The 27899-nt window shown below is 39.2% G+C and overlaps 1 protein-coding gene across 1 annotated transcript in view; it reads left to right on the top strand.

Annotated features, from left to right (window-relative positions):
* MRPS28 (mitochondrial ribosomal protein S28) overlaps positions 1 to 27899 on the top strand; it is an 82142-nt gene that overhangs the window by 33710 nt on the left and 20533 nt on the right. The window contains exons 3-4 of the mRNA XM_085053089.1: positions 11141 to 11195; positions 12811 to 12862. Of these exons, the coding sequence (XP_084909215.1) occupies positions 11141 to 11195; positions 12811 to 12862 (107 nt within the window). The remainder of the gene's footprint in view (positions 1 to 11140; positions 11196 to 12810; positions 12863 to 27899) is intronic.

The raw sequence follows: 27899 nt of genomic DNA, 5'->3' as shown, positions 1-27899 counted from the left end.
CAAACTATTCTATGATTCTGTGACCTTGGCTCCTTTTCTTTTCACCTTGGCTCCTTGTCTTTTCTCCTTGGCTCCTCTGTCACTGAAGGACGTTACCATCAATGCATTGCAGCAACCTCCTGGATTGCTCATGCCCTACTATGATGTCCCCCCAACAGATACTGGGGTGGTTGAAGGCCCCATGAGGGTCAGGGATTGGGAACATGAGGCTGCTCCTGCCTGTAGGGGGTTTCATCTGTTGGGTCTTTCTGGTGAGGTGACCTGTAGTAGGCCACCACTGTAATGTCACCCATCCCTGCTGTCAGTTTAATCCTGACCCGTAAGCTCTTCGTCCGCTCCTCATCCCTTCCAATTTAGAATTAGTAGAGCAGTGTTTGTCTCCATTTTCTTCTTATCATAGGTCAAATTTGAAAGGTCTTTCTCTGAGAATTTCCCATTCATGATAAGAAGAAATATTCATGCTAGATGTTACTTCTAGCTTTGTTAATCAGCCTTTAGATCTATGAATATTCCTGTGGTAAGACATTTAAGAGCCCTAATAGTAGTTGAAAGGTGAGGATTTTCCTCCTTTAAAGTGAATTAAAAACTGTTCAGGAACATCATTGATCAGATCCTTGATAAGCTTGCAGGCATACTTTGGCATCTGTACAAATTTTTGCGTACTTTTACATAGTCAGTGCCAGTATACTCAAGTGCAGTCGTATGTATCTAGTGTTCAGAGCAGGCAGGCCTGCCTTTTTTAGATAAGGCTCTATGTAGATATAAACACTGGAAATTCTTGTGTTGCTTTAAAATAAAGTATCTGAGGATAAGCTGATGGTCTTCACATGTCTTTAAGGTTACTTGCTCTCAACTTGTTTGCCAAAAATAAAAGTCATAACTTCAAGACTCCTGAAATCTTTCTGACTAGCTCACACATAAGCAAACTTTCAATCTGTGGATGCAGTTCTTTTTTCTGGCATTAAACACATAATTTTTTTAGTATTCTGTAGCTTCTGTAGCTGCTTAATGTAATAACATTCTAGTATTTTGAGCTTTAAAAACTAAAATTGAAAGAGCAGTAGAGAGTGTGCTGTTACTATCTTTGCTTTTAGTTGATAGAAGGAGCAATATTCTTTGTGTTCCATTCGTGGAAATCCAGGGCTTTGTTTATTTTAGAATACAAAGTTCTTCTTCTAATTTTTTTCTTTTTTTTTTTTTTAACCACCTCAAAGTCTTAAAACATATTAAACAGTGCTTTCTCTTTGACTTCGTTATGTATGACTTTGTAGTATGGTGTGCATGTGTTAAAGAGCAATTGCTACCTCTCTTATTAGCTTCATGCTATTCATTCAAAAATCTTAATACTCTTTGCAAGCGAAAATTTCACTTCTTAGAAAAAAGTCTGCGTATATTGGGTATTGTATAGTGAATGGTGTGCTTGCTCACTGCAAAGGGGTTGGAACTAGATAATCTTTGAGGTCCCTTCCAACCCAGGCCATTCAATTATTCTATGATAGGAAGCAGGTGAAGGTAACATTTCTGTTGTGCTAGAGGGCTGCTTTGGTTTCTTAAACATGCTTACAAGGATGGTAATGTAAATAATAGAAGTGCTATTTCCATAAAGGGAAAGTTGACAAAAATCATTATTTGAAGAGTAGCAATAATCTACATGAAGTAGTTTTTTTTCCTGCTAATAGATAACTAACAATAGAAGTGCATGTGCAACGTCATGGATATGTTAAATTTTCTCTGACCCATTTTTTGCACAATTTAAATGTTTGTGAAATACAGACATACAATTGTGATTGTCTTGCTATTCTTCTCAGTTCGTTAAGCCTTTGCGGTGGGGATTTAAAATTACAACTACATGATTACCTTCTTTGAGGTAGCATTTGAAGGGACATAGGGCTACCATAATTCCAAATCCCATGCTCCGTTTTTCTTCTTGGTTGAAGTGGCAGCCTTGAATTGGGTCATGGTGAGAGGGAAGGGCGGGAGGGCATGTTACTGTGTTTTTGAGGGAGATGAAATACATTATTTAGAAGTGCCAGGCTGTCTCCAGAGCAGCGCCATCTCATGCAGGCTTCTCCCGAGGTCAGGAGCGCGATGAGCGCTGCCGAGCGGTGCGGTGCTGGGAGCCACGGGACCGGCAGGCATCTCCAGGCTTCCCGCTGGAGCCATCCAGCGCACGGCGATCCACCGCTGGCTGCCGGGGTGAGCGCCGCGCCATTCTTCCGCCTTCACTTCCTCGGCTCTTTAGCCCCCATTGAGCGGGGAACAGTGGCGGGGGACAAAAGCTGTATACACTGTACAAACAGAGCACTAAAGCGGCAGTACACTGACTCATTCTTCGCTCTGTGTGAGAACTGAGGGGGACTCTATTCACCGCCTTTGTGCCGGTGTCTGTCAACAGCGCTGTTTGAGGCCAGCCCCATTGTGCTGGCCAATGTTTCTTATTGACCCGAGTCTGTGCCCGTAATGTTCCCAGGGTCGAAGTTGCGAGCGAGAGAATGTTTGAAAAGGGGTAATCGTGGGCTAAATGCGTTTTGCTGCATTGTCGTCTGACCTATTAAATCTAAACTGCGGTCCGCGTTCATGCAAACAGGTAATTATGTAGTCACAGCTGCAGCCATTGACATCTGGTTACCGCCCCGTGGAAAAAGGGGATGGGGTGCTCGCTTCTCCCTCCAGGCTCTCAAGCGCTGAACTTTAATGATATTAAGTGAAAATGGAGGGTGGATTAGCAAGACTGACAGGTCAACAAGGTGGATACTTTACCCAAGTAGGCAGAAATAAGTCCGAGTGCAGTTGCTTGGGTATTTCTGCTGCCTTATGCGTCAGATTTTTCCCATAGCTGCAGGCTTGGCTGGGCTGTAGAACAGTTATTATTTAGTGGTTTTAGATCAGGAGAAGCTGCAGAATACTTCTGTCATCCTATTGCGCAGAACAGTTCTGCAAACAGCCACATTTATTTTTTATAAACCAAGCAGCTTACAGTGGTTATGGTCTCCATAGGAAGAGTTGCCAGGATTTCCAGATAACAAACTTTCATTATCAATATGCCAGCATTTCAGAATTTAGTGGTAAATGTACAAGGGTGATAAAACATTCCTGGCCATAAAATATTTTAGGGAACTGTTTTTTCTTTTAATGTACTTTGGAACTGAGGCATAGTATTTGCATGTAAATTAGTCTGACACATCCTCTTTCTCAACCCCCTCTGCTCTCTCCCTTGCTGCTGAGAGGAAGGAGGTCTCTCCATTACATACACAATTATTAAAACAACCTGCTTTTCTGTCCTGTGCAACTTTGAGCAGTGGGATAGACAGCAACCACTATAGAAATTAGGAGAGGGTTACAGCGTCCTGGGTGACTTTCATGGCACATAAAAGGTGGGAGCACAGTCAGTGCTGGGCAGCCGTGGCTGCAGGGCAGGAGAGGACTGCAGCCAGCTGATAAATCCCTCCTTTAAGGGATCACTTGCAGGAGTGAATGGTTATCTTTTTCTCCTTGCGTTTGCATCCCAGTGATACTCCTTAGGAGTCAATTATTCTGAAGTTCTGTTACAATGTGAATTGTCATGTAACAGGGACAGTAGGTGCTACATGTTATGATATACATATATAGATGCAGATATATGGATGTAACCTTCCAGTGTATAATCTTCTAACATTATAGGAGGACTGTAATTGCCAAAAGAGTGAAATGTTCTCCTTCAGAGCTGTGTCCACTGTTACAGAGCAGAGAGCTGGTTCTTCAGTCATGGCGTAGGGAGGGAGAAAAGATGATCTGCTCAGGTTCAAGGGAACCTGTTTGTATTGTGGATCTCTAAAATTGCATAGCACAGGCATGTGTAATGTAGTTAGCTCTTTCTTTTTCTTTTTTGTGGGTTGACTTTTACTTGATTTCTACCTTTTTCTACTCCTTACAGGCCTCTAGAGGACAGACTGGCTTTCTTATGAAAAAAGCAAGGTTAAAATGTGCAATGCAAACCAAATGTATTTCAAGTGTGTCTAGAAATGGGTTGGCATTACTATGCTTTTCAGGCAGACGACAGTAGGGAAGGACTGAGTCCATCTACCAGCAAAAGGTAGTTAAATTACATCTTCACAATTATTTGATTCTGTGGCTCTTCAATACTTGTGGCTGTAGGAAAGAACAAATTTTCTTAGCAATGTTTCTAGGCTGTACCAGGACTATAAACAACCTCTTTGCTGCCTCTGTGTCAACACAATTTTTTCCAAATATATATAAAATTCTATTTGTGGATTCCCAAGTAGATGTATTAAGTTCATAAAAACACTAAATAGTCTTAGGAATTTGTTGTTTCTCACTTACATAGCTCTGTCTTCTAAACCACTTCCCCATTTCTCTGCTTAAAAAAAATAAATATTTAAAATAGAGTATTTCCTTTTAAGTACCCACTGATATTTTTTAGTGTAAAAGGAATAGCAAGGAATGATGTAGATCTGAAGGACTCAGTTGTCCAAATCAGTGTTCTCCTTAGCTGTATTATCTGTAAAGGGGATAAATGAAACTGAAGGTTTGTCCTGTAGAGGTCTGTAAATGCCCTACTCCTTAAAATACTTTAATTCTATAACTGAGAAAGCCTGTTCCACTTCAAATATGAAAAGTCAGGATGAATTTGATATGAGAATTCTTAGCAGAGATCAAGAAGCTTCCTGGTTAAATTGTTTTTTCCTCTGCTTTACCTGATAAGTAAAACTTGATCAAGCTTCTAATTTGGGTATTCCAGTTTTGATGTCGTGTGCATCCTGTGATGTCTCAGCTGTAATTCTGAATGTCTCTATGTAATTCAAAAGGAGTTATAAGAATACACTTTTCAAAGAGGCATAGTTGACTTGCCTTTAGATATGTCACCCAACTTACTGAAATAGGCATTAACCACTGCAGCATTCTTGTATACTTGGAAGGTAGTGCTGTATAATGAAAGAAAACTTGAAAACTTATTAATTCGTGCTTAGTAATTTGGAGCGATAGGGTAGTAACATCAGTGTAATCAGAGGAAGCCTTGCATAGTATACATAGTTTAGCCTTATGCTTCAGACAAAATTCTTGTAGTTCTAGATGAAATAAGAGAGCAGAAATACAGAATTCTTGGATATGCACTAAAGACTGATTACCTGCATGTGCAATATGTGTACTCAACACCCTGACTTGCTTTTGGTGGAGAATAACTTAAGTCAACCCTGAGTATGATGCATATTTATGCAATTTACATATGGTGCATATGTAGGCATAATCAAAATGGACTTAGTTCACATGCCTTTCTTAGGAGGAGAGTGAAGTGTGAGCCAAAAAGAAAAAAAGTTTCTAAGAGAAATTAGTTACTTTGTTTCAACAAAGGTCCCCAGGATGTCATAATCAGTGTGTAAAAAATCGAGCATGCTTGGCATGCATTGCCCCTGTGAGTTCAAAAGTACTCTATGGAAACTGAAATTACCTTTCTAAAAATATTTTTGAGGGCATACCTCTTGAGTACGTTAATTGGGAATAATGTTCTGATAGCACCATGTGGGACAGCCCTTTTCCAATACATGACATTTGTGGATTACACTTATACAGAAAATGTGGCAGAGAAGCATGGGAATGTACAATACCTATCGATGAAGGCTTACCTATCACCACTGCTCCTTCCAGGATTTGTCTTCAATACAGCCTGTGGGAAAGGCTTTATGGTTCTGTAAACTCTCTATCCAGCTGAATTTTAACAATTTTCCATACAAAAATTTTCATAAGGTTTTTAAAAAGTGAACTTATCTCATCAGAAAACTGAAAAAGCTCAAAACATTTGAAATTTTTCTTACTAAGTTTAAAAAAAACCCCTCAATTCCGAAGGCCACTAGGTGATGTGCAGCATTGTCTAAGAATCAGACAACATTATGAGCAGGTTCATGTAACATATGTAGGGTTCTGGATGTGTTAAAATTAAGAACTTGGTGTTGCTTTGGAAAAACACAGCTATAGGGAGGATCAGATATTTTAGTTGTTACCTTACTGTCTAAAGCAAAGAATTTAATTTCAGAAAGGGAAGAGTTGTCCACAACCAAGATCAGATCAGTATTGGCTTTGGAAGACAGCTTTGCTTTTCCTGCCACTGGGGTTAATGCACAGTAAGAACAAAGAAGTGGGATTAGCTTACAAATTACCTCCTTTAGACTGTAAAATTCAAGATTTATTCCTGCAAAGTAATCAAAGGCTCCATTACGGGTGCCTTGTTATACTCTGCAAAATGAGCGCAACATTTTCTGGTTTTGTAACTCTCTAGCAGTTAACACAGTTTGCTTTTTCCTGTTGGTTTTATTGCATGTGGACATTTCTCATATTCAAGTTCAGATGATTTTTCCCCCTAGTTACTAGAATGAAATTAGTTTATCTCTCAGTCACATGGTAAGTTATATTGCTTTTCATTAGGGAAGATTTCCATGTACAGACAGGATGCAGTGGTTAAACAGGGTTTTTGAACAATAAAATATAGATGCAAGCAGCCTCAGCATGGCTTTCCTTTTACCCTCTCTGACTATTGTCACAGCTTCCCCTCATTCAGTCTGGAGCCAGTTGTTCTTTGCGTGAGACCAATAGATAGTATTGATAGATCAGCAAATGTTGTGTTTATGTTTCATCTCTTGTAAAATAAAAATGCAGCTCTGGATTCTTCAGATTTCCTCATTTTCCTTTAAGAACATTGCTGCTCTGCAGCTTTCAAGAATAAAATGAAAAACTGTTTGGAGAGTAAAGAATTTTAACAGCCTATTGCTTTATTTTTTTTAAAAGGAATTTCTGCTCTTTGACAATTTGAGGTATTTTTCTTTGAAGGAAAATATACATGGCAATACACACCAAATTAATGCAGGAGGAATGCATACTTACTTCTAGAAATGCTGCTAAAAGTTATAGTGCCAGATACCTCATTAATTCATCTGCTTTTGTGGAATTGGTGAAGTGAAAATGTTAAGGGCTTGGAGACTGCACAGCACCGGTAACAGGAAAGCTGCTCAGGGATTTTTAGGAAGATGTTTATACCTTGGTGCTTGTGGAGAAGGTATGTGCAACGGAGGGTTAACTCCCTGACACACTGAAGTGTCTTAATTAGAGCTTGGCAAAGAGCCATGGTCAGTAGAAATATGCAGCGCCTGAGACAGCAGCAATAACTGGTGGTTTGAGCCTCTGGCAAGGTCTGGTGCATTCAGCAGCACACACTGCCTCTGCCTACCTGTTGTGGGAAAGCAAGATACTGCTCAGACCTGAAACAAAGCAGCTGAACATTTTCCCATCCAGCTTCACCATTGTAGACTTTAAAAGAAAGGATGTGGAGAGGGGGGAAGATACCTGTCAATAAAAATAGCTTTTGCAGCGGCTCACTGCACATAGCAGCCTGCAGATGAAGGAAGGATAAATGAAAGCTGCAGAGCAAATCTGTTTTTGCATACTGAAGGGAATGAGTGCAGTACTTGCCTTAAAATAGGAAAATGGGAGAGGTTGAAGGTTGAGGCTGAGAAGATTTTAAAATATTGATGACCTGTGGTGATACTTTTCAAACTGGGAAGTACTGCATGTGTTTGAAGAATGAAGATGATTTACTTTTAGGAATTATTAATAGATACTTCTTTCCCAAGGTTATACCCTATTTAGAGTCTGGGTAGGAAAAATATAATATCAAATTGCCCAATTAATCCTATATTGTGATAGTATGGATCATGAAGATTAAATGTAAAACAAAACACCAAACCTGTTACTAAAAAGTTAATTAAAAACTACTTATAGTTTCAAGACTAGGTTGCTGGATCTTGCAATGTGAAATACAAAGATACAGATTTGGGATAAAACTGAGCTGATAACATTGTGTCTGTAGAGATACACATTTGGAGAGACTGTTGGGTGCTTCTGTAGCTGTTGTGTCCATAACGTGTGTAGAAAGGCTTTTTGTAATGTAAAAAAAAAAATTGTAAGACTGCACCTTGGGATCTCTGTGAATACTGAAATTTCCCATATCTGTATTTAAAAAGAAGAAAAATGTGTTGTAAGTTTGAGTGGTTTTCCAGATATACAAATAGTAATTGAGCTCTTCTATTTCTCACTGAATTTCAGTGGAAATTAAACACCTAAATCTAGTCTGTGAAGGCCTGAGAGTTATCTCCTTTTAGGTACAACAGCATCAATAATGCATTGCAGTCTCACCATACAAAACCACAGTACCAAAAATAGTCTTTACTGGTATTAATATTTAACAATAAGTAACAAGATTGAATCAAAACCATAGTTGTGTGTATTTTTAAATTTCTAGGTAGAGACTTACTTCACTTCAACCAGACTCTGCATTACATAGTAAATCACATCAGCGGAGACCTAGAGACCGCAGCAGAGTGCAAGTCCTGCTAATTAGTGAGGCATTGAATGGTCATTTAATCCATGCCAGTTGTGTGCATAACAATAATCTAATACTTCAACACCTCACTGAAGCATTCTGGAGTCTTTAGCTGTACCCTCACCTATTAAGGGACAGCAGAGTAGCAGTGCCAGTGTTGTCCATGTATGTCAGGCTGGTGGGTACCATTATGGACCTGTATGACTAGATTTTTGCTATATGGAGAGAAATCTAAAAAATCAGCTGGGAATTAGAATCTGCAGTTTATCGTGATAGAAACCTACTTGAAATGAGATGGTAATAGTTCTGGGAAGACTGTCTCCTGTTTTATGCTTTTTATTCACAAGTTTGACTTTTGCTTGGGATTATGCATCACCTCACATGAACCTAGCAGAACATTCTAGCAGTGGTAGTCCACCCTGCAAAGCGAAAAATAGGAGCTGTTCCTGTAGCATTCAATCACAGCCCTAGCTGCTTCAGATGAGAAGGACTTCCTTTGTGAAGAACATCACCTGCTTAGATCTTCCTATCTGAAGAAGGCTCACCTTCTGCTTGAAACAGGTGATCTCTTTTAATTCACAGTAAGCACAGATAGCGAAGAATTCTGAGTCCTATGGAAGATTTTCCAGTATGTGTACCTGATGGGTGTTTAAGGAATTGAGCTTCTTGAATTTACCCACCTGCATTATATCTCAGAGATCCAACTCTTTTTGTTTGGGCACTTAGTTGTATGCCATGGATAGCTGAAGTATCTCTTCCCTGCCTGGTGAAGATGTGGGTTATCCCTTCCTACGGCATGGATATGTTTTCTTCTGACCAGGTTGGTCTTGGGTACATGCAGCTACTTTCAAGTTACTTTTACTGCAGAAATTGTGTGTTTACATTTTCTGTGTATGTCTGCTGGGAGAAATATTTAGGTGGTCAATGATCTGCTCTGCTTTTTTAGATGTTTGTGCAATTATTTTAAATAAAAATGGAGGAGCAAAATCTGTACTTAAATATATTTATGTAAACTTTGCATATGTGTTTGTTTATTCTACGGAATGTAGCAGATCTATGTAAATTTGTATTTAGACTCTTGCAAAAATAACAGTTTGACCCAGTTATCTGAGAGCAGTTGCTTTATGCTTATGAAAGAACTGCTGAGGATAAATAAAGATCTACCATGAGAAAATACGAATTGGAATGTATAATGAATATTTTACATTGAAAAATTCCATAACTAAATTATTTGAAAATTAGGTCTATAGCATGTGTTTCAGTCAGACTCTCAGTGTTTAATGTCAACATGTTTTGTGGACAGAAGGGAAAAAGTCAATGTCAGAAGCTTGACATGAGTAAAGTGTTTTTGTGCCATTTCAGTGGCCTTTTGACAGCAAACTAGGAGGGCAGGAGCTATACAGCACATACAAAACTCACTTAAAAACCATAGTGCATTATTATCAGTGGATAGTTCATTGACTGAATGAAAATACTGGTTGAGTTTGCTTCCATAGTCTGCTGCCTTTGTTGATGGTAGCTGCCAGTATTTTCCTTATTGACCAGGGTGATGGAATACTGAGTGTGCTCGTTAAATGTGGAGGTGGTGTCCAGCTGAGACAGGCTGCTAATCCAGTTTCAGGTTGCTTTAAACTCTAATATGGCCTTAGACTTAAAAATTAAGTTGACAAGTTGGAGAAGACGTCTGAAAAAAACTATTGGCAGTCAGAAGGTACGCTTTCAAAATGTTGGACATAGGCAGAGATGGGGATCAAATGGTAGACAGTAACGCTGCAAAGTCTTGCTGTGATTGTAGTTAAAAAGCTGTGTGTGAAGAAAGAAAATAATGTGTGTCTACTCCTCCCCCTTTCCCCAGAAAAAAAGTAATGAGGAGTAAATTCTGGATAAATACAAAGGTTATTTTTGATTAGTGTTATTATTTTGATCCATGATGACCTTTTTCACCCTTCCCATGACAGTGATCCATATAGCTTCTTACTCCATCTTTCCATCTCCATTTGAGCAACCAGTGAGTCTGTCCTTTTGTCAAGAGGATTTTCATTTTATTGAAAGGATTTCTTAGCCCTGGGGGTGAGACAAATCTGTAGAGGTCATGAAATGGGTTGGGCTGGGAAGGTGGCATTGGCCTGCTTTCATTTTGTTGGGGGAAGCACCATAGCTGCCATCATCGCTGTGGATCTGTGATATCCTGCAGCTGGGACAGAGAGTCACTGGTCAAAAGAGACTTGTGGCCTTTCAAGCTGCTCTGTGAGAGTGTTTTAGTTCATTGAAGTACTGATGCTGTGTGTGAGCTCCTGCCATGGCAGACGAATGTCAGTCACAGGGAGTTTGCAGTGATTAAAGTATGGTGTCGAAGGTTTCTCTCAGAGTAAAGGGTTAGCTCTGGATGAATGCTTATCTACACCTACTAGTGAAAATGTACCTTTTAAATGTAGGATCTCTTGGTTTTGATTAAATTGTGTTAAAACAAATGCTGAGTCAGTTGCATGTGTTTTAATAGGTATAAGTACATGAAAGGAATAACAGTTTGTTCATCATGTATTTTTCAGTCGCTTCTTTAGGTTTTTATTACTTCAAATGAAAGAAGTTGTACAAGTATAAAAAATTTAAATTGTTTTTAAAAATTTAAACCAACTAAAGGTTGCATTCCTGGTGAGAAGAAAGAACAACTTTTTGCCGAATTATTTTCAGTTTAGATTTATACTTAATTTTTAGATCAGTATTTTTATACCAGTGATTTTTAGAAGCTTTTCATTTTTGTTTGAACAACAGAAAGTTTCCAGGGCATCTGTGTTTTCCTTTTTCAATGACTAAGTTTTTCTTCCCGGTAAGTGATGAGATTCCTTGTCTTTGAATGTTTTGGTTTAAGGGTAGCTTTTAAAGACTTTACTTCCATTTAATCACAGTTATTTAACTCTTTTCTAGGGCTATTTGAAAATAATTGAGGTTTTTAAGGTGTTTTGAGTGGATGCAGAGCACACTCAAGTTGTGAGGAAAAGGGAATTGAGAGGAAAAGAAGAACTTCCCAGTTGAGCTGTGGCATCTGCTCCCTCCAGCCTGCCTGGGAGCTGATTGCCTACCCCCAGAGTCTCTCATTGTGGTTGCCTGTGTGTTCTTGTGGCAGAAACAAGAACATAAAAACAGCTATTTTGAGTAAGACAGCAATACCTCTTGCAGTACCCAGTCTCCAGCAGTAGCCAGTGCCTGGGGAAGGTTTATGGACAGGGTAATAACAGTGCAGTGCTTTTGTTCAGCTTCCAGCTGGAGGGGCTTCCAGAGCAAGAGGTAGTGTTCTCATAGTTAATAGCCCTTCACTGGTCTCCCCTACCCTAGTAAAACACTCCTTGAACTTCTGTCAACTATTTCAGCACCTGCAATAACTTCCGGGAGAGCATCACAGCCTGTGTAATAAATGAAGTTATTTTTTTCTTACTTTATCATGCCAATTTTATTTAATGCCTGCTTATTCCTGCATTAGGAGCAACAATGAACCATTTTGCCCACTCAGAACTTTCCGTGACTCAAGATTCAAATGCATTCCTGTTTCTCACACAAAATTGAAGTTTACCAAGGGTCAGGGGGTACTGGTCACACCGTTCAGTCCTTTCCTTTTGAGGCTGAACAGTCACAGATATATTTTTCACTGTTCTCTACACACTTGGAAGTTTAACTATATCCTTTCATAGGCAAGAGGATAAATAAAGGGGAGACTTTTTAAAGCCATTATTTTGTGCTGTGGCATAAAATATTTTTGGTTTAGTTGTCTTTTTCTTGGGTAAACCCAAATACTTGATTTGGGTTTTGAGTGCAGCAGAGTCTGAAGCAAATGTTTTCTTTAAAATTGTCTCTTGTAACCCCACAATACTCTTTCTGAGCAACAGAAAGTAGTTAAGTGTGCACATGATTTTTAGATATTTTTCCCTCAATGTGCACTGCTTCACGTTTACCTGTAGTGAATTTCATTTGTCACTTTATATCCCATTCCCACTACTCTGTGAGGTGCTTATGTAGCTCTTTCTGACTAGCAGTATTTTTATTAATGTAAATAGTTTAACCTTTTTATTGATTTTAAGGGGAGACAGTTTGTACACAGATTGAAGTATTACATTTCAGTGAGACTTAACTGAAGATTTCCATTTATTGAGAATATGAAGCATTTTATGCTTGATTTTATCTTTTCCACTCATTGATGTGATGATTATCTTTCTTACTTCATGACAGCTTAGCATGGTGTTCTGTGTGGGATGGGATTTTATGATCTCCTTGGAGAGACCTTATGAAACCCTCTGCAAATTCAACTGCTTTGAAGTGATACAGATCTGTAGTTTGGCTGCTTTCATTCTCACCAATCATTTTAATCCAAGTTACACAGTCACTCTTAGATTTCCCGCTGAAAAAGGAGGTAGGGGTGCATCTATGGACTGCCTCTCCTTCCCTTGTAGAAGCTGGAGTGGCTCTTGGAACACCATCGGGACAGACTGCCATTATTACAAGGTAACCAATGCCTTGGGCTAGGGAAAGAGGAAAAGGAAATTTGAGGCAAATCCAGCAAGTGAGAAATGAGATATGTGAAAACTTAACATAAATGGGAAGCTGGCAGTCATTGCTAGTGTGCTTTAAAAGTAACCTTTCTCTTGGCACCTGGGCCACTCTTGTCCATGGCTTGAGCTATGTTGTGTGATACAGGAATGTTTAGGGAAGCCAAAGAAGCAGTTTCTTTGGAGTAGTCCCATTGAGGCCACTGGAAGTTTGATCATGCTGCACATCAGAAGTTGCTGGATGGGTGAAACCGCCTTGTTTAACCATTGGCTGTCCCTCTAGCTCAGGCAGCCTGTCTGTGAGTCCATCTTGTAAAGCTCTGTGTTTTCTTGTGTGCTGGAGTATGTCTGTCTCTCATAAACATGCAAGAATGCTGATATATAACTACAATTTTTAATTTCCTATTAGCTTTCTAAAAGAACTTAGTGTACTGGTTATTAGAAACTGTCAGTAAGAGATTGGATACCAGCTCTCGTGGTGGGCTCTGTGTGTGGGATTATTTTGAAGACAACTGTTAAATTAACACTTGGATCAAGTAGAAAGACTCCAGGGTATGGCACAACATAACCTGTGAGGTCACTAATGTTATATCAGTAATATAAATCAATGATAATCACAATTATTATTTTAGTAAATAAAAATAAATTGCATTTTTAACAGATATCCAGTTTGGACTAATTTTACTCAGAAGAAATAAATATGATTAAAGCAGTGAGTTCTTTGAAGTCATAAAGCCCAGGTCATCACCTTCATATTTGCTGTCTGATTAGTTCTGGGATTATTTCTGGTTCTGTTATGTCTGTTTTCATTTCATTACAGACACAACTCCATCAAATATTAATAGTAAGGGCTGCAGGATAAAGCCTTTGCATCTTGTTCCTTGCTCTTCCTTGCTGCCTTATCAGCAGTGAGACTATTCTGGAAGTCATGGTCAACTGCTGCTGCAGAGCCAGCAGATGGAGAGCAAGAACACTGCTTTGTTTCTATGTCAATATGAAATAAGGAGTTGCTATTGTCTCAGGAGGAAGAGGGTTAAAATGTAATTAGCCAATCAATGCCATGAATAGAAAATTAAGTTTGAGAAGGTTTAATTTTGAAAAGACCCACCGCAGATACTGTGTTTTCCCCACCTCAAATCAGCTGGTTTTAGCCCCTTAAAATATCAGATGTACTCAAAACTTTCTGACTGACCAAATTGATGGTTAATGCATGTAAACGCAATCTAGCAGCATGGCTAGCTTCTCCCCAGATAGTTTTTTTTTTTTGCTTCTTACATCCTGCAGCTGATAGAAGGATATGATCACAGAAGTGCTGCTTGTAAGAATGCTTTTGTTTTACCCAGATTTGAAGTTGGCACCTGCCAGGTATTCATTGGCAAATGTTTATAGTTATATGGGTAGTGGTATAGCCTCCCTCTGAAGGCAAACACCTGGAGCAGCTGGCAATATAGCAGATATCCCATTTTATCAATCAGCCATTTCCCTAACTGACTATCTCCTATTCTGGTGCTCCTTTTCTCTTGATTTGAAAGTACAACTTTTAGGCATTTTGCAGAAGGTTGCTTTGTAGCCAACTTTAATCATAGCTGAAAGCATTAATTATATAGTGACCTGTGTGATGTGTACTGACAAAAGTATAAAATTTTTCTGTAATATTCTTTTTAAAAAATCAGGTAACTTCCAGGAAAATAAAGAAATATGTTTTTACAGTAAAAATTTTGATTCATGAGAAAAACATATTTTAATTCAGATAGTAATGAGGCTGTTAAAAATTTCCTAGCTGGAAACAGTCTATGCACTTATTCATGATTCTCACTTGTGGCAAGAAAAGCTTTTTATTTAAAAGAACTGATCTGTGCACACTGATGTTATCAAGCCTAAAACTACTGTCACAGTTTTAAGAAGTATTTTTGGGCTGTTCATAGCAGTGAGCCTTGTGTTGTACAGTCAGTGCATCCAAGCTCAGCTGCTCATAGTTTATAAACCTATTGTCTTGAGGTTTTAGTCACTTTGAGTACTAGTGCAGTATGACAGATAATGATAACACTTGTACTCAGAAGTTTTAACAGTGAAGTTTAAAAGCAAAGGTTTGCTCAAATGCTTCTGTAGATTAGGGTCAGTTGAGTTTTATTTTATTCGGTCCCATCTCCTGCACCAATTACCATGTACATATGCACATTCCAGTAATGCTGAGAGGCATAGCTAACATCTGTTACAGGCAATCCATCCTTGTTTCTCTTTCTTTTTCATGGGGTAAAGTTTCATATGGAATTTTGTTTTTACAGATTTTAATTCGTATCTTATTTGTTAACTTTGTTTCCTAGAAGGAGCCCCAGCTGAAGGAATGCAGCTTGCATTGAAACACAGAGGTGTGCTGCAGGGTGGTTCTCATGTAGGCAGGTATTCTTTTAGACCCTGTGTCTTGAGGACTTAAGTTTTGATTGGGGAATAAATAACTCCACGAGCTTCAGTGTCAAGAATACCTTTAAATAATAGAAATCTGCCCACTAGAATATCTTTTATATATCCAAGCTCTGTGTCTTGAAATACCTCTAAATCCAAGGGATGAGTATCTTCTAATGCAGTGCTGTGTTTCATAAATCAGTCTGCTGATCACAGGAGAGATTTGATGAACTTATGGTAACCTGTTTTGCCAAGGAACTTATAGCTGTTGCTTCCTCAAGGGTGGCTTAATGCCTGGAAGAGTGATGGTGCTGTTGCCAAGCACCTGTTATTCACCTCGGTCCTATTCTCTGACAGTTGAGAAGTCTGAGTCTTTGGGTGGTTTGATGCAGTTCCAGAAATTAGCAGGAAAATCTTGTTCACAGGGGGTGGTGGAATTCAAGTGCTCTCCTCAATTCCCAGTACTTAGAGGAGGTCTGACCATTTTGTCATCTAAGGCACGCTTATCATGTACCTTTGAGAAACAGTAAGAAAGCAGTGTCTAAAAATTACCTCTGAAAAAAGCAGTAACCCTGCTTGGCTAGTTTAAGAAGTATTTGTTTCTGAGCTCAGACCAGTGTCAGTCATGACATTTTTTTCAAAATATATTTCAGTATATTTTTTCAATACCTTGGTATTGAATCACAAGGTAATGCTTTAGTGCAGTTGGGACTTTGCTATCCGTAATCAAGTTTTTCTTTGCTGAAACCAATGTTGAGTCTTCAGTCACAAAATGCCCCACTAGCACACAACCAGGAAATAAACAAGCCAAATTTGTAAAAGTTTGATTGAAAATACTTAAGCTTGTTCATTGTTGCCTTATGTATTCAAGGTTTCATGGACCTGTTGGTGTGGGTCCTGAGGAGAGCCCTGAATATGATCAGAGGGCTGGAACACCTCTTCTCTGAAGACAGGCTGAGGGAATTGGGATTGTTCAGCCTGGAGAAAAGCAGGTTCCGAGGAGACTTAACAGCACCTTCCAATACTTAAAGAGGGCTACAGCAAGGTTGTAGAGGGGCTTTTTACAAGGACAAGGGGTGACAGCTTTAAGCTCATGGGGGTAGACTGGGTAGATTTAGATTAAATATTAGGAAGAAATTCTTTGCGGTGAGGGTGGTGAGGCACTGGAACAGGTGTCCAGAGGAGCTGTGGATGCCCCATCTGTGGAAGTGTTCAAGGTCAAGGTGGATGAGGCTTTGAGCAGCCTGGTCTAGTGGAAGGTGTTTCTGACTGTGGCTGGGGGGGTTGGAACTATGTGATCTTTAAGGTCCCTTCCAACCCAAACCATTTTAGGATTCTTTGACTGGACTAGGGGAAACTTTGAGTTTAATTAGTGATGAAAGGATGGGCTTATGGTACTACAGGAAGATTTTGCATACCTGTGACAAGAACTAGACCGTGCAGTGAACTGGAGGCAAAATTAATGAGGCAGTGCTGAGTAATACTGAGGTGCTGAGTAATTCTTTAAATTGTGTTGTAGTAACTTCTACAAAAAAGCATCCTTTTAAAGTCTCTTGCTTTCAGAATTAGCCCTCCATAAACAGTCGTCACATTTGCAATTTTGTTTATATTAGAAAATTAGGCTACTCTAAGGTGGCATGAAGAAGGATAAATGGATGGTGACCAGTGTTGTCACGACTGATAGCCACCTCCTTTATTGATCTGCAGGCAGAACACAGCTGTCCTCAAGTCAATTTAGTAATTTTACCTAGTTGAATTTCTGAGGTTTGTTTATTTGAATGGATGCCTAATTCCGTGATTCAGGTTTTCCAGCTCTCAGATCTGTTGTTTGTCAAGTTTTTCATTGTGAGTTAATATTATATTGCATTAAGTATTTAAAACATTTTAAAAGGGCTGCTCTCTCTCTGCCTTCTACCTTATATTTTTAAAAAATCACACCTTCAAATTAAGAATACATTCAATATTCTACCACATATTTATGCTTTAGTGACTCATTTAGTATGATTAAAGAAACTGTCTTTCCCTTTTGCTTGTATTACTGATACACTTTTCAAATTAATTTTCTTTATTTCTCAAGGGAAAAAAGCTTAAAACTATTGTTAATTGCATAAAAGAATTAACATTGTCCAATACCTGGATTTCATTTTATTTGGAAATGAAATTAAAATATCTTTAAATGTATCTATCTTTGATGCTTCTTGTTCCGTGCACAAGGTGGGTGCAGAATTTTTGCCTCCAATTTGACTAGAGGACATTGGGTGTCATCTCAGTCTGAGCTTGAGCATGTCAAAAACTGAGCTCACAGGCAGCTCCTCACCAGGAGCAGGGATGTGCATGCACGAGTGCCATGCAGCGTATCCAGAGTGACAGTAAAAAAATAAAAGGAAGAAAAAAAGAAAAAAAAAAGGGAAAAAAAAAGGCTGGCTGCAGCCTGCTGAGCATAAGCAGCTGCTGCTCGCTGTCTTGTGCTGTGAGAGCACCTTTCTGACAGGTTCTCAGGCTCGGCTCCGAGGTCAGTGCGGGATTAGGATGGGAACCCACTTTGCCTCTCCTGACAGCTGCAGTGTTTAGTCACCGCACGGTGACTTCAGCCCTGTGGCTTCTAAAGAATGTTTAATTAGTTTGCCTGCGATCAAAAATTATCTCAAGCAGAGACACAAACATGTGTTGGAATTGGAGAAGATATAGTAGGGGGGCTGGTGGAGGATGGCATCCAAAATATTATTAATAATTTCTTATATAGGGTGCTACACTGTTAAATTTTAAAAGTTTTCATAGGTAGTAATCCCAAAGTGAAGAGAGGCTTTTGTTCTATGTAATTATTTTTAAGACATCTCCTGAAAACAACATTTCTTCTCTAATAAAAAAGTATGTTGAAGCAAACAAGTACGCTCCTGTTCTCTCCTGTGGAGTGAGAGCTTGGTGGGAACTTGAGGAGCCTTGGGAAGACACAAGTGCTGTTGTGCGAGGAGAGCCAGCCTGCCTCGCCAGCACACTGTGAACACAAGCCAAGTTGAGCACGTTTGTTATAGATAAAAGCCTTGGATCTCTCCTGCTTTCCCCTGGGACTGGCAGTGTCTTGCTGTAAATTGTGACTCCATCGCACCCAGAAATACTTCCTGAAAACCCAACTCTTTTCCAAATAGCTTTTAATGCATGAAATGGATCAGCATCCCCTCTTTTGTAAGCTTTCTGTAAGAAAACAAACTGCATTTGAAGGTTAAAAGCCTTTTCACTTAAATGTGTGGCTGTGTGGCTTGTGGCAGGAGCAGGGCCACAGGAGACAAAACATGGCAGCAGCCACTGGGTTTCACAGCCGGGTATGAGACACAAGTTGCAGCCACAGCTTCCACTTGGCCAAAGCCCCTGAGAGTGGTGCTACTCTAAGGGCATTTTCCCACCCAGAGGAAAGCTAAGCAGCAGGGCCTAAGGAGAGCTCACTGGCTTATGGGGTGAGTTGCAGAATATTTAGGTTGCATTAGACCAGCAGAGAGTGTGGTACAGAAATATATGGATGCACATTTATAGGAACCCTAAAGACATAAACCCATCTATGCTGACTGTAGAACAGATTAGGAGTTTTTTCTGTCCTTGTCTTCTACTTTTTTTCTTATTTTCTTTTATTGACTGGTCTTAGAAATGGGTTTTTTTCTCCTACCATTTTATTTGTAACTTCCTCATGGTACAGATAATCCCAATGAACCTTAGTCTGTATTTATTGCTTTTAAAAATTGTTCTGAATGAACATGATGTGTACTTTTAAAAATATGTCCTGAATAACCTTGTGGCATGTTCTTAATTTTTACTTATCCTCCCTCCTGCTGTTTAAAGCTCAATTAATTTTTCATTAAAAGTTTTTAGGCTTTATGGGATAGGAATCATATCACCTTGCCTGCTTGGTGCATCTGTGGAATAAAATAGCTGTTATTTGTGATCTTAGGCTCTAAGAGGTTGGCTGATGACATTGAAGGGAAAACAGCCTGTTGCATATCCTAGTTTGTACGAATAGCTGTCAATAAGATGTAACTCTGTACCAGTTATCATGTCAAATTAATAATTTCTGTTGCTGACTTCGGCATTCTCAAGAGGAATATTGTAAATACTAATGAAACATGTTTTTCAATGTCCCCATGCAATAATAAATTACTATTCCTATTTTATGGAAAAAAAATTACAGCATGGAAACTGTAAGATGCTCATGAATATGGACTTTTTTTTTTTTTGGCAGGAGTAGGAAGTAACTGAATTTATGATGTCTGTATTTTAACCAGGAGACATTATTCTTCCTGGCTGAAATTTGTTGATTCACATCATAATTGCAAAGGACTCTTCTGATAAATGGCATAAATGTTGCTATGGCTTCCTAGCATCTGTTTTCTGGCAGTCAGACTGTGGAACAGCTTGGAGCTAAGTGAAGCATCTACCTCTGCTTGTGCCAATTTGCAGAACTGTGATGTAACAGAGGGTGTCAGCAGGATTCTTCTCTTCTGCTTTACGGCAAGAGCTCACCACTGCCTTCATTAGTGTTTAAATTCTTTTTTGCTTACTTAAGGTTTTTAAGAATAAGCTAAGAAGGTTAATTCTTTAATACGTGTAATGTACTGCATAATAGTATCTAGTTACATCATCTTCCCTCAGCCAGCTGCTACACATTGATGTTTTAAGAAATATAACAAATATTTCTGAATGCTAAGATAGAAATATATATGGTCCTGTGAACAGATGTTTTCTTGTGTTTTGGATACAAATGTATGCAGAATTGCATGCCTTTTTTTAAAAATACAGATTTTGCTCTAAACCCAGCAGTTATTGTCCACTGTGTATTGTAATTGTTCAGTGGGCTTTTTCTATTTTACACTTGTTTGTAGGGAAAGGTTCTTATTAAAACTCATTTCAGAAAAGTAAAAGCTTTATAAGAATATGGAACTCCTCCTGAGATATGTAGAAACACGTAGTACCTAGGGAAAGAAAATGGAGAAAGTCAGATTGTTCTCCCAACCTGTGTACAGACTGGAGTTGCCACTTGTAAACTATAATGAAAACAACCTGTATGAAGCAGCACAGTAATTATACTATGAATGGAGGAGTAGGAGCCTAAGACTGTTCTCCACAGAATGCATATTGCTGTGTTCTGGGCTGTTGGGGATTGGCCCCTCTCTGAGGTTCATCTGGGGGTGTTTCTTATGTGAGATTTTGCTACTTAGGATTGAGTATTTTGCTGGCAGCTGCCATTTCACAGATAGGCAGAAGAGTTTTGTTCTTATTTTTACCCTATGCTGTAGGTACTCCAGTTCCCCATCAGCCACTCTTCTTGTTGTGTCTCTGTTACTGTAGATACAATGCTCCACTACCTATCTGATGGTAATCAAATGGACAGTTTTTAGGAGAGCAGGAGAGTACCCAACAGCAGGATATTCTAGGCATTGTTTCTCTAAAGGTTACTAAACTAGAGGAAACCCTACAACGTGCTAAAAATCTCCGTATCGTTCACTGGTGTTCTGGGTGAATGGGGGGAGCATCCTTTTCGTAGAACTGGTGTGTTTTGACTGTCACATTAGGAGTTTGGTCTTCAGTTAGGAGAGTCATGGAATCATAGAATGGTTTAGTTTGGAAGGGACCTCAAAGACCATGTAGTTCAAACCTCCCTGCCATGGGCAGGGACATGTTCCACTAGACCAGGTTGCTCAAAGCCCCACCCAAGCTGGCCTTGGATCCACAGCTCTGGACAACCTGTTCCAGTGTTTCACCACTGTCATCATAAATATGTCTTCCTTATGCTCAACCTAAACCTCCTCTGTTTCAGTTTAAAACCTTTGGCCCTTTTCTTTTTACTACAGTGTCTGTTAAAAAGTCTGTTCCCGTCTCTCCAATAAGCCCCCTTTATATGTTGAAAGCTGCAATGAGGTCTCCCCTGGAGCCTTCTCCAGGCTGAATAGCCCCAACTTTCAGAGCTTTTCTTTGCAGAAGTGTTCCAGCCATCTGATAATTTTCAAGCTTCTCCTCTGGCCCTGGTCTGGCAGGTCCATGTCTCTAGTGCTGGAGACCCCAGAGCTGGTTACAGTAATCCAGCAAAGCAGAATAGAGGGCAGAATCCCATTCCTTGATCTGCTGCCACTGTTGATGTTGTCTTTCAGCTTGTGTAGCTTGTTGTTCCTCTTCCGCTCTGAATCTTAGGCTTTGGAGATATTTTGAATGTTTTTACTTGATTTCCTCAGATATTATTTCAGTATATTTTAGCATTCAATGCATCAGATGTATATCAGAAAGAAGGAAATTCCATTCCCCTTTTGGGAAGAAATTACAAGAATCTTTCATTTACAAGAGAGGAGTCAAGGGAGTTCTTGTCTAATAGAGTAGTGGAATATAACATTATTAGCAGTGAATTAATTTTACCTTTGTATGTAGAGTATTGATAAAAATGTGGCATGTCACACACTGATGGGTTTACTTTACATTACACTGATGGGTTTCCTTTCATTATGTGTATTGTGCAAATGACAGGGAATTGAGTAGGAAACACTAATTATTAACCACAGTTTTATGTATCATTGGGCCTATAATGAAGTGTGAGTAGTTTGTTTACTGTGTGCTTCAGTTCTAGTACATAAAAACACAGAGGCACAATGAAGATCTATCCTCATAAATTTATTCCATTTGATACCAGTGTTGGTACCAAAAATTTTTTTGGTATTAAAACAGTGCATTGCAGGCATGCATAATGGTATCAATTATTTAAATGCACATTTTATGCGATATATATGATTATATCCTCAGTTTGGGGGAAAGGCAAAAGAAGTAGGGAGCAGATTGAAACCAAAAAAGGGCACCTGAGCTTCTTTGGTTCCACTGTGTGCTGGTTATGCTGTGTGATAGTTCTGCATGGTCTCTATTCCTTGTGAGATTCTGATGGGGAGGGCTTTTCAGTGGAATGTATTGTATTTGGACAGTTGTTACTCGTGAGCATGGGGTGTTATCTGCTCACTGGTGTCTTGTATATGGCTGTTAATGTTCATATTAGTGCCAGCTTATCTGCAGTAGCAGTATTACTGGGCAGGAGGTAGGCAAGTGAATATTAATGTTTCCTATTAAATATGGCATTTTTCAGCAAGGCCCCCTCTCTGAGGTATTACACTGTGCTGTCAGCACTGGGAGAAACCCAACACCTTGTGGGACTTGTCCTGAAGGGACGCCTTTGAGCAGATGAACTGGAGCACCCACATCCTCCAGGTCATCACACAGCCATAGGTTGCTGCAGCAGCCTACAATGCTCACTTGTTCATAGTGATTTTGCAATGAAGTTGAGGAAGAATGTGTTATGGGTGACCAAGTCTGGGATACAAAGTATCTGTAAAGAAACTTTGTTCATTTTCTTGGTGTGTCATTTTAGTATATGATCTTTAAACTTCACCAAAAGCCTGGAAAAATTGAGGAGGAGTAATTAGTAATACTGCAAGATTCCATTTTCTTGATTTTTTTTTTCTGCTTATCTTCTTTAATAATGTGCAGAAAAGTGTAGGGCTTCTTTATCTAAAAAACTTCTTGATCAATTTATTTCTTTTCTTAATAGTGCTGTTGTGGAATAATCCAAGGGAATATGGAATATTTCTGATGATTTGAAGATAGACAGTTTCCACTGTGTATCAGGTATTTTTTTTGGAAACATTTGAAAGGCCCAGTTTCTAGTAAGTCAGTATACAAGTATTGACTGTGACTGTATTCTGCCAGCAGCCCTGGGGGCTGTTAAGTTGCATTTATGCCACTGCCCAGCCAGTAATTGTATATGACTGGCTGAGAGTAGAGATGGCAATTTCCAAATGGTTTCCCAGACATTTGCTCAGAAACTAAACCAGAATCACAGGAAGGTGGGTCATCTCAGCTTAAGCTAGATGAAGTTTGGGGTACTCTGGAGAACTGTGGGAGTACATGGTGTTGGTGCTGTGGGTTACACTGTGGGCCTGAGTGAGAGGTGACTGACTGCATGGAAACCTAGCAGTTGTGCCAGCCCTGTGCTGGTTCCTACAGAGGTTCTGGAGGTCCTTTGTGCCTGAAACAGAGCTTTCTGACCCAGGAGCATCCCCCTGGTCTTGCTCTGGAAATGATATCCGAAGTTAAGAGGTGGCACAAGAGGAAAAGCCTGTGCTGTACTAAGTTTCTCATTCTGTCTACTGCCCTCAAATTGCCCTTCACTTCTGGTTCTTGTGTCTCATATACTGAAGTCCAGTATAGATCCTGTGATTCTGAGACACCTCAGTCTATTCTCCAGTTCTGTGCCCTTTCTTCCTAGTTTCCAACTCAAAGTTCTGCTAGCCTTGTAGCTGCACTTTCAACAAGAAGGCTATCAGAAAGCCCCTTGTGCTAGTAATTACGTGCAATTTCTGTACCAGTTTGAGAATAGAGCTTGTCCAGTGTTTATCATCAGCCACTGAATATTGATGGAGATTGCTTTTTTCTAAGGCAGTAAAAGCTGCATACAGTATTTATGTTATGCAGTAAATACAGATGGCTACATCTGCCTACTGAGTCAGAGCAGAGAAACAGGGTATGTTTCTCTAATTTATGTGTTGTGCACTTTTTCTTATGCACAACATGCTCAAAAAGCAATCAAAGAGATCCTTATAGCTGTTTTCAAAATCTGACCAGCCACCAGGAACTGAGGAGTGCCTAATTTTCATCTTAAATTTTTCTAAGTCCTTAAAATTGTTTAATGCATAGAGGGATTGGTATTTATGTAATGAACAGCTATGCCATGCTTTGAATAGTTCACAAAGAAGATAGAATTCCCTATTTCTTTTTGGCATTGGTGGGGTATCACTGTATTAATATGCTTCACAGTCACAAATGAATGTAATTTTACAGGATCCTATGAGCAGAGAGGCATATTTATCCCATATTTACCCCAATTCACAAATGGGCAGCTAAGGATCAGAGATTAAGGATGCAAGTATCTATTAGAAATTCTGGGAATTATGATTACACAGCTTGAGCCATTTCATCTTTCATTTCTCCTCATACTTTGATACCTAGCACTCTTCCTGCAGCTGTATGAACCAAGCAGCTGCCTTTGCAATCAGAGCCAGTATTAGATACTGGCCTGTGCCTCCAGCACTTTTCCTTCAGCTGCATAGGCAGGCAGCTGCTTTTATGTATTAATATGTGGAGTTGGCATTGGTTATTAAGGCAGCTGCTCAGCTGCCCTTACAGCTGGAGGAAGGGTGTTTCCTACTAGGAGCAGCTCATAGGAGTGGAGAGACTTCAAAACAACGAGGGTATGGCCTGGCTTTTCATCTCTAAGCTATATTGCTTAGGGCTGCGAAACTGTTTGATTTCATTAGGAAGTGTAAACAATTAATGGAAGTAATTGAATACGTTGAAGTTACCTACCATTTTTTTCTTCTGCATTTTATGGGTTTAGACTGGTGACAAAAGTCACAATGTGACTTGATTTTTTCTAAAGCAGAAATGTTTATATTGCTTAAATGTAGCCAATTGAGTTGAAGTTTTGTAATGAATTTAAAAACTGGTGGCACTACCTCCTTTAATTGTAGAATTAGTGTTAGTATCTGTTCAGAAAAGTTTTAACATCTTTTTGTGATTTTCATACTTGCAGAGGTAAAATGGGAAGTCGTGCATGTCCATCCTTGCTTGTAGCACTTGGCTATTTGTTCAGGGTACTTCTGTTGGGTTTAAAGACTCAAATGAGTTTGAACATTGAGCTCTTACTTCTGCCCTTATTTAGAGAAAAAGGCTGGGAGCTTGCATTATGGTTTGTGCAGCCTTTGACAGATGAAAGCTCTATTCTGCTGTATTTCATCTGGGCATCAACAGCCAGTGGCAGCTTGGTTTTAGAAGGCCTTGTCCATATGAAACTTCCTCCTGTCAAATTCTTGGGTAACATAAGGCTTAGATGAAAGGAAGAATGGGGATTAGTGAAAAGCCTGAAAGTGCTGTGTGTGTGACATAAAGCCATGCCATCATTGGTAAGTGACATAAAGCCCACGACTAAGCTACTTCAGACTTTGTGGACAGTGTTGAATGAAGTAGCAAAATTCTGCAGAGAGCGCCGAAGTGCTTCTGGAAAGAGGAAAGCAGTGGGGAGAGAGTAAGCAAGGCGACATTTAATATTCTGTTGAGTGGGCAAAGCAGGCATCAATGGCACAGTACTATGCACCTCTTGAGTATCTAGCAAGCTTTCGTATGGGGCTGGTGAAATAAAGGAGGTCTTTGAGGAGTAAATAGGAAAGCGTGAGAGGATTTCAGCATTGACGGGAGCACGTTCCTCTATGGGACTGGGAGTCCTACGCACCATAAGCTGCTCTTGGAGTGTAAACAAACACCTCTTGGAAGAATGTGGCATGCTTTTCCTTTGATGTTGCTGAGAGGTTTTGAAGTATGTGTAAGAAGTAGTCTTCCTCTTTTTCACACCCACCTCCTCACACCACATAGTTAAAATTAGTTTCTGTTCTTTCCTATGGTATTTGCAGTATGTCGAATGAAAGTGTTTTCTTTTTGTTTTTTGACTATAATGAAAATCACTTCTCCCTTCAAAAGTCTTCAGACCAAAAGTTAAGTTTGTCCAATACTATTTTTAGGTGCCAATTCAAAGAAACATTATTATTGAGTGTAATTTCTCCTTTGATATACAAATGAGGTTCTTTTGATGTGGGGTGGTTGTTCCCATAGTGAAGCAACTCTTCAGGGCAGTTCATTATTAGCAAGCAATTGTTAAATGTATTCATCTGTTTGTACCATGTAGGCAAAAGTGATTGTGGTGCTGCCTAACTAAGCTTGTCCCATACCCCATGGCCTATGTCTCCTGTTACTTTTCGTGCTGAATTCTGTCGGATTTTGAGTACTTGGAATTAGGTTATCCACTGTCATTTTCCCTTGCTGGTTGTTTATTTTTCTTTCTGTGCTGCAGAAACGTGTCAAGCATTTCTGGAAGTACATTGCCTTCTTTTACGGAGTGTTATCCTGTTCAGCTTCTTTTGACAGGGGTGACCTTCATTGGGCAGATGTCTCATGGTACTTGCTCAATAATCCATGTAGACTGAGCTAAGGTGGTAGATGTCTGGACACATGCATGGATGTCTTTATTGTCTACTGGTTCTTCTCCTGGATGAAAGGCAGTTGGAGCATTGACAGCAGAAACTCACATCCTACAGACCAGGGAGGACGGTTTTGTATCTCCTGGTCAGAAATAGAATGATTTGCATTTCACAGTCCTTTGATCACTGTGCCAGTTGTCAGTCATAGGATCAGAGAATCAAGTACCATTTTTAGTGTTGGATGGTAGTTTGCATGGGGTGATCTCTGCTGGTGCCAAGAGTAACAGCTAGTAGTAGTGCTGATCTTCTCACGGGAAGAAGAGAAAACTGAACTGGGATTTAGGAGAGTTAGGCTCTTCTTTCTGTTCTTTGCTGTACTTCTATAGCAGTAAAACCACTGGTGTTGAATTAAACTTGAATGTTTACCTAGGGGACTGAACTGTGAATGTTGGAGAAATTTTTTTCATTTCATCTTTAGCTTTTGAAAGCTTTTTTTGCCACCTTAGCTTTCTTACAGCTTTCCTTCATGTCATAAATACCAGAATTAACAAAGTATTAAAGGAAGTTTATTTCATAATTTCTTTTTAAATCATTTCAATATGAAAATAATTAGTGCGTGGATTAGAATCCTATTTCTGGTATACAAGATGATTCACTCATATTTTTTGATCTTGGCTGGAGGAAGAACAAAAAAAAGTTGGCTTAGTTTAGACAATTAGCTTAGACAATTAGCTTAGATATTTGGTAAACATGTTCAGCTGTTAGGATAGTGAAACTGTCAGAGGGTTTACCCAGGGCCAGTTTTAAAAAACCTTTCCTTCACAGAAGTTTCTTAAAAACTAGTTAGATGAATTTTTCATCAGGGGTAACCTCCTTTGGTGTAAAAGATAAGACTTGTTGTTTCACCCCACCTTTAATTTTTCTGATTTTGGTCAAGCATTTAGAAAGTAGCTGGTCATTAAAACAGACTTGATTTTGAGACACTTTGAGGCAAGTACAGTAGAAAATCCAGCATTTCAATACAGTAAGTGCAGTAAACATTTCAAAATTCCTGAAATAAGTATTTCTTTGTGCTGTTTGTAAAATACTTTTTTTGAAGTTTGTATTATCTAGATGAATGAGAAATGCTCATAAATACAATCTCAAAGTAATCTGCTCAATGACCATAAAATAATTAGGAGTGAGATGGGAAGCATTTGCCTGAATTACTGATACAATTGTTGCCCAGAGTTGATTCTGCCACCTCAGTTTGATTTGTGCATTTAAGTCAGCTCTTGTTCCTTTCCCATTTGCTCCATAATTGTTGGAAGAAGCTGAGGTGGTCAATTATATGACCTTATCTCTAGAACAATTTGCTATCAGGCTTTACTAAACTGTAACTTGAGTAAATATCTTCTGGCTCACCAAAGGCTTGTGCTATTTAACAAGAAATAAGCTTTTGTTGTGGCTTCTCAACTTCAGGCCCTCCAAATTACTTTTTTTCTCATCTATGCTTCTTACTGAAGAATGAATACTACTCACAGCTTTGTACCTGGGTTAGTTTAT

Source organism: Lichenostomus cassidix, chromosome 2 (genome assembly GCF_008360975.1).
Source record: "Lichenostomus cassidix isolate B80296 chromosome 2, HeHo_3.0, whole genome shotgun sequence".
NCBI classification, from domain to species: domain Eukaryota; kingdom Metazoa; phylum Chordata; class Aves; order Passeriformes; family Meliphagidae; genus Lichenostomus; species Lichenostomus cassidix.
This window is presented reverse-complemented; position numbering and strand designations above follow the sequence as displayed.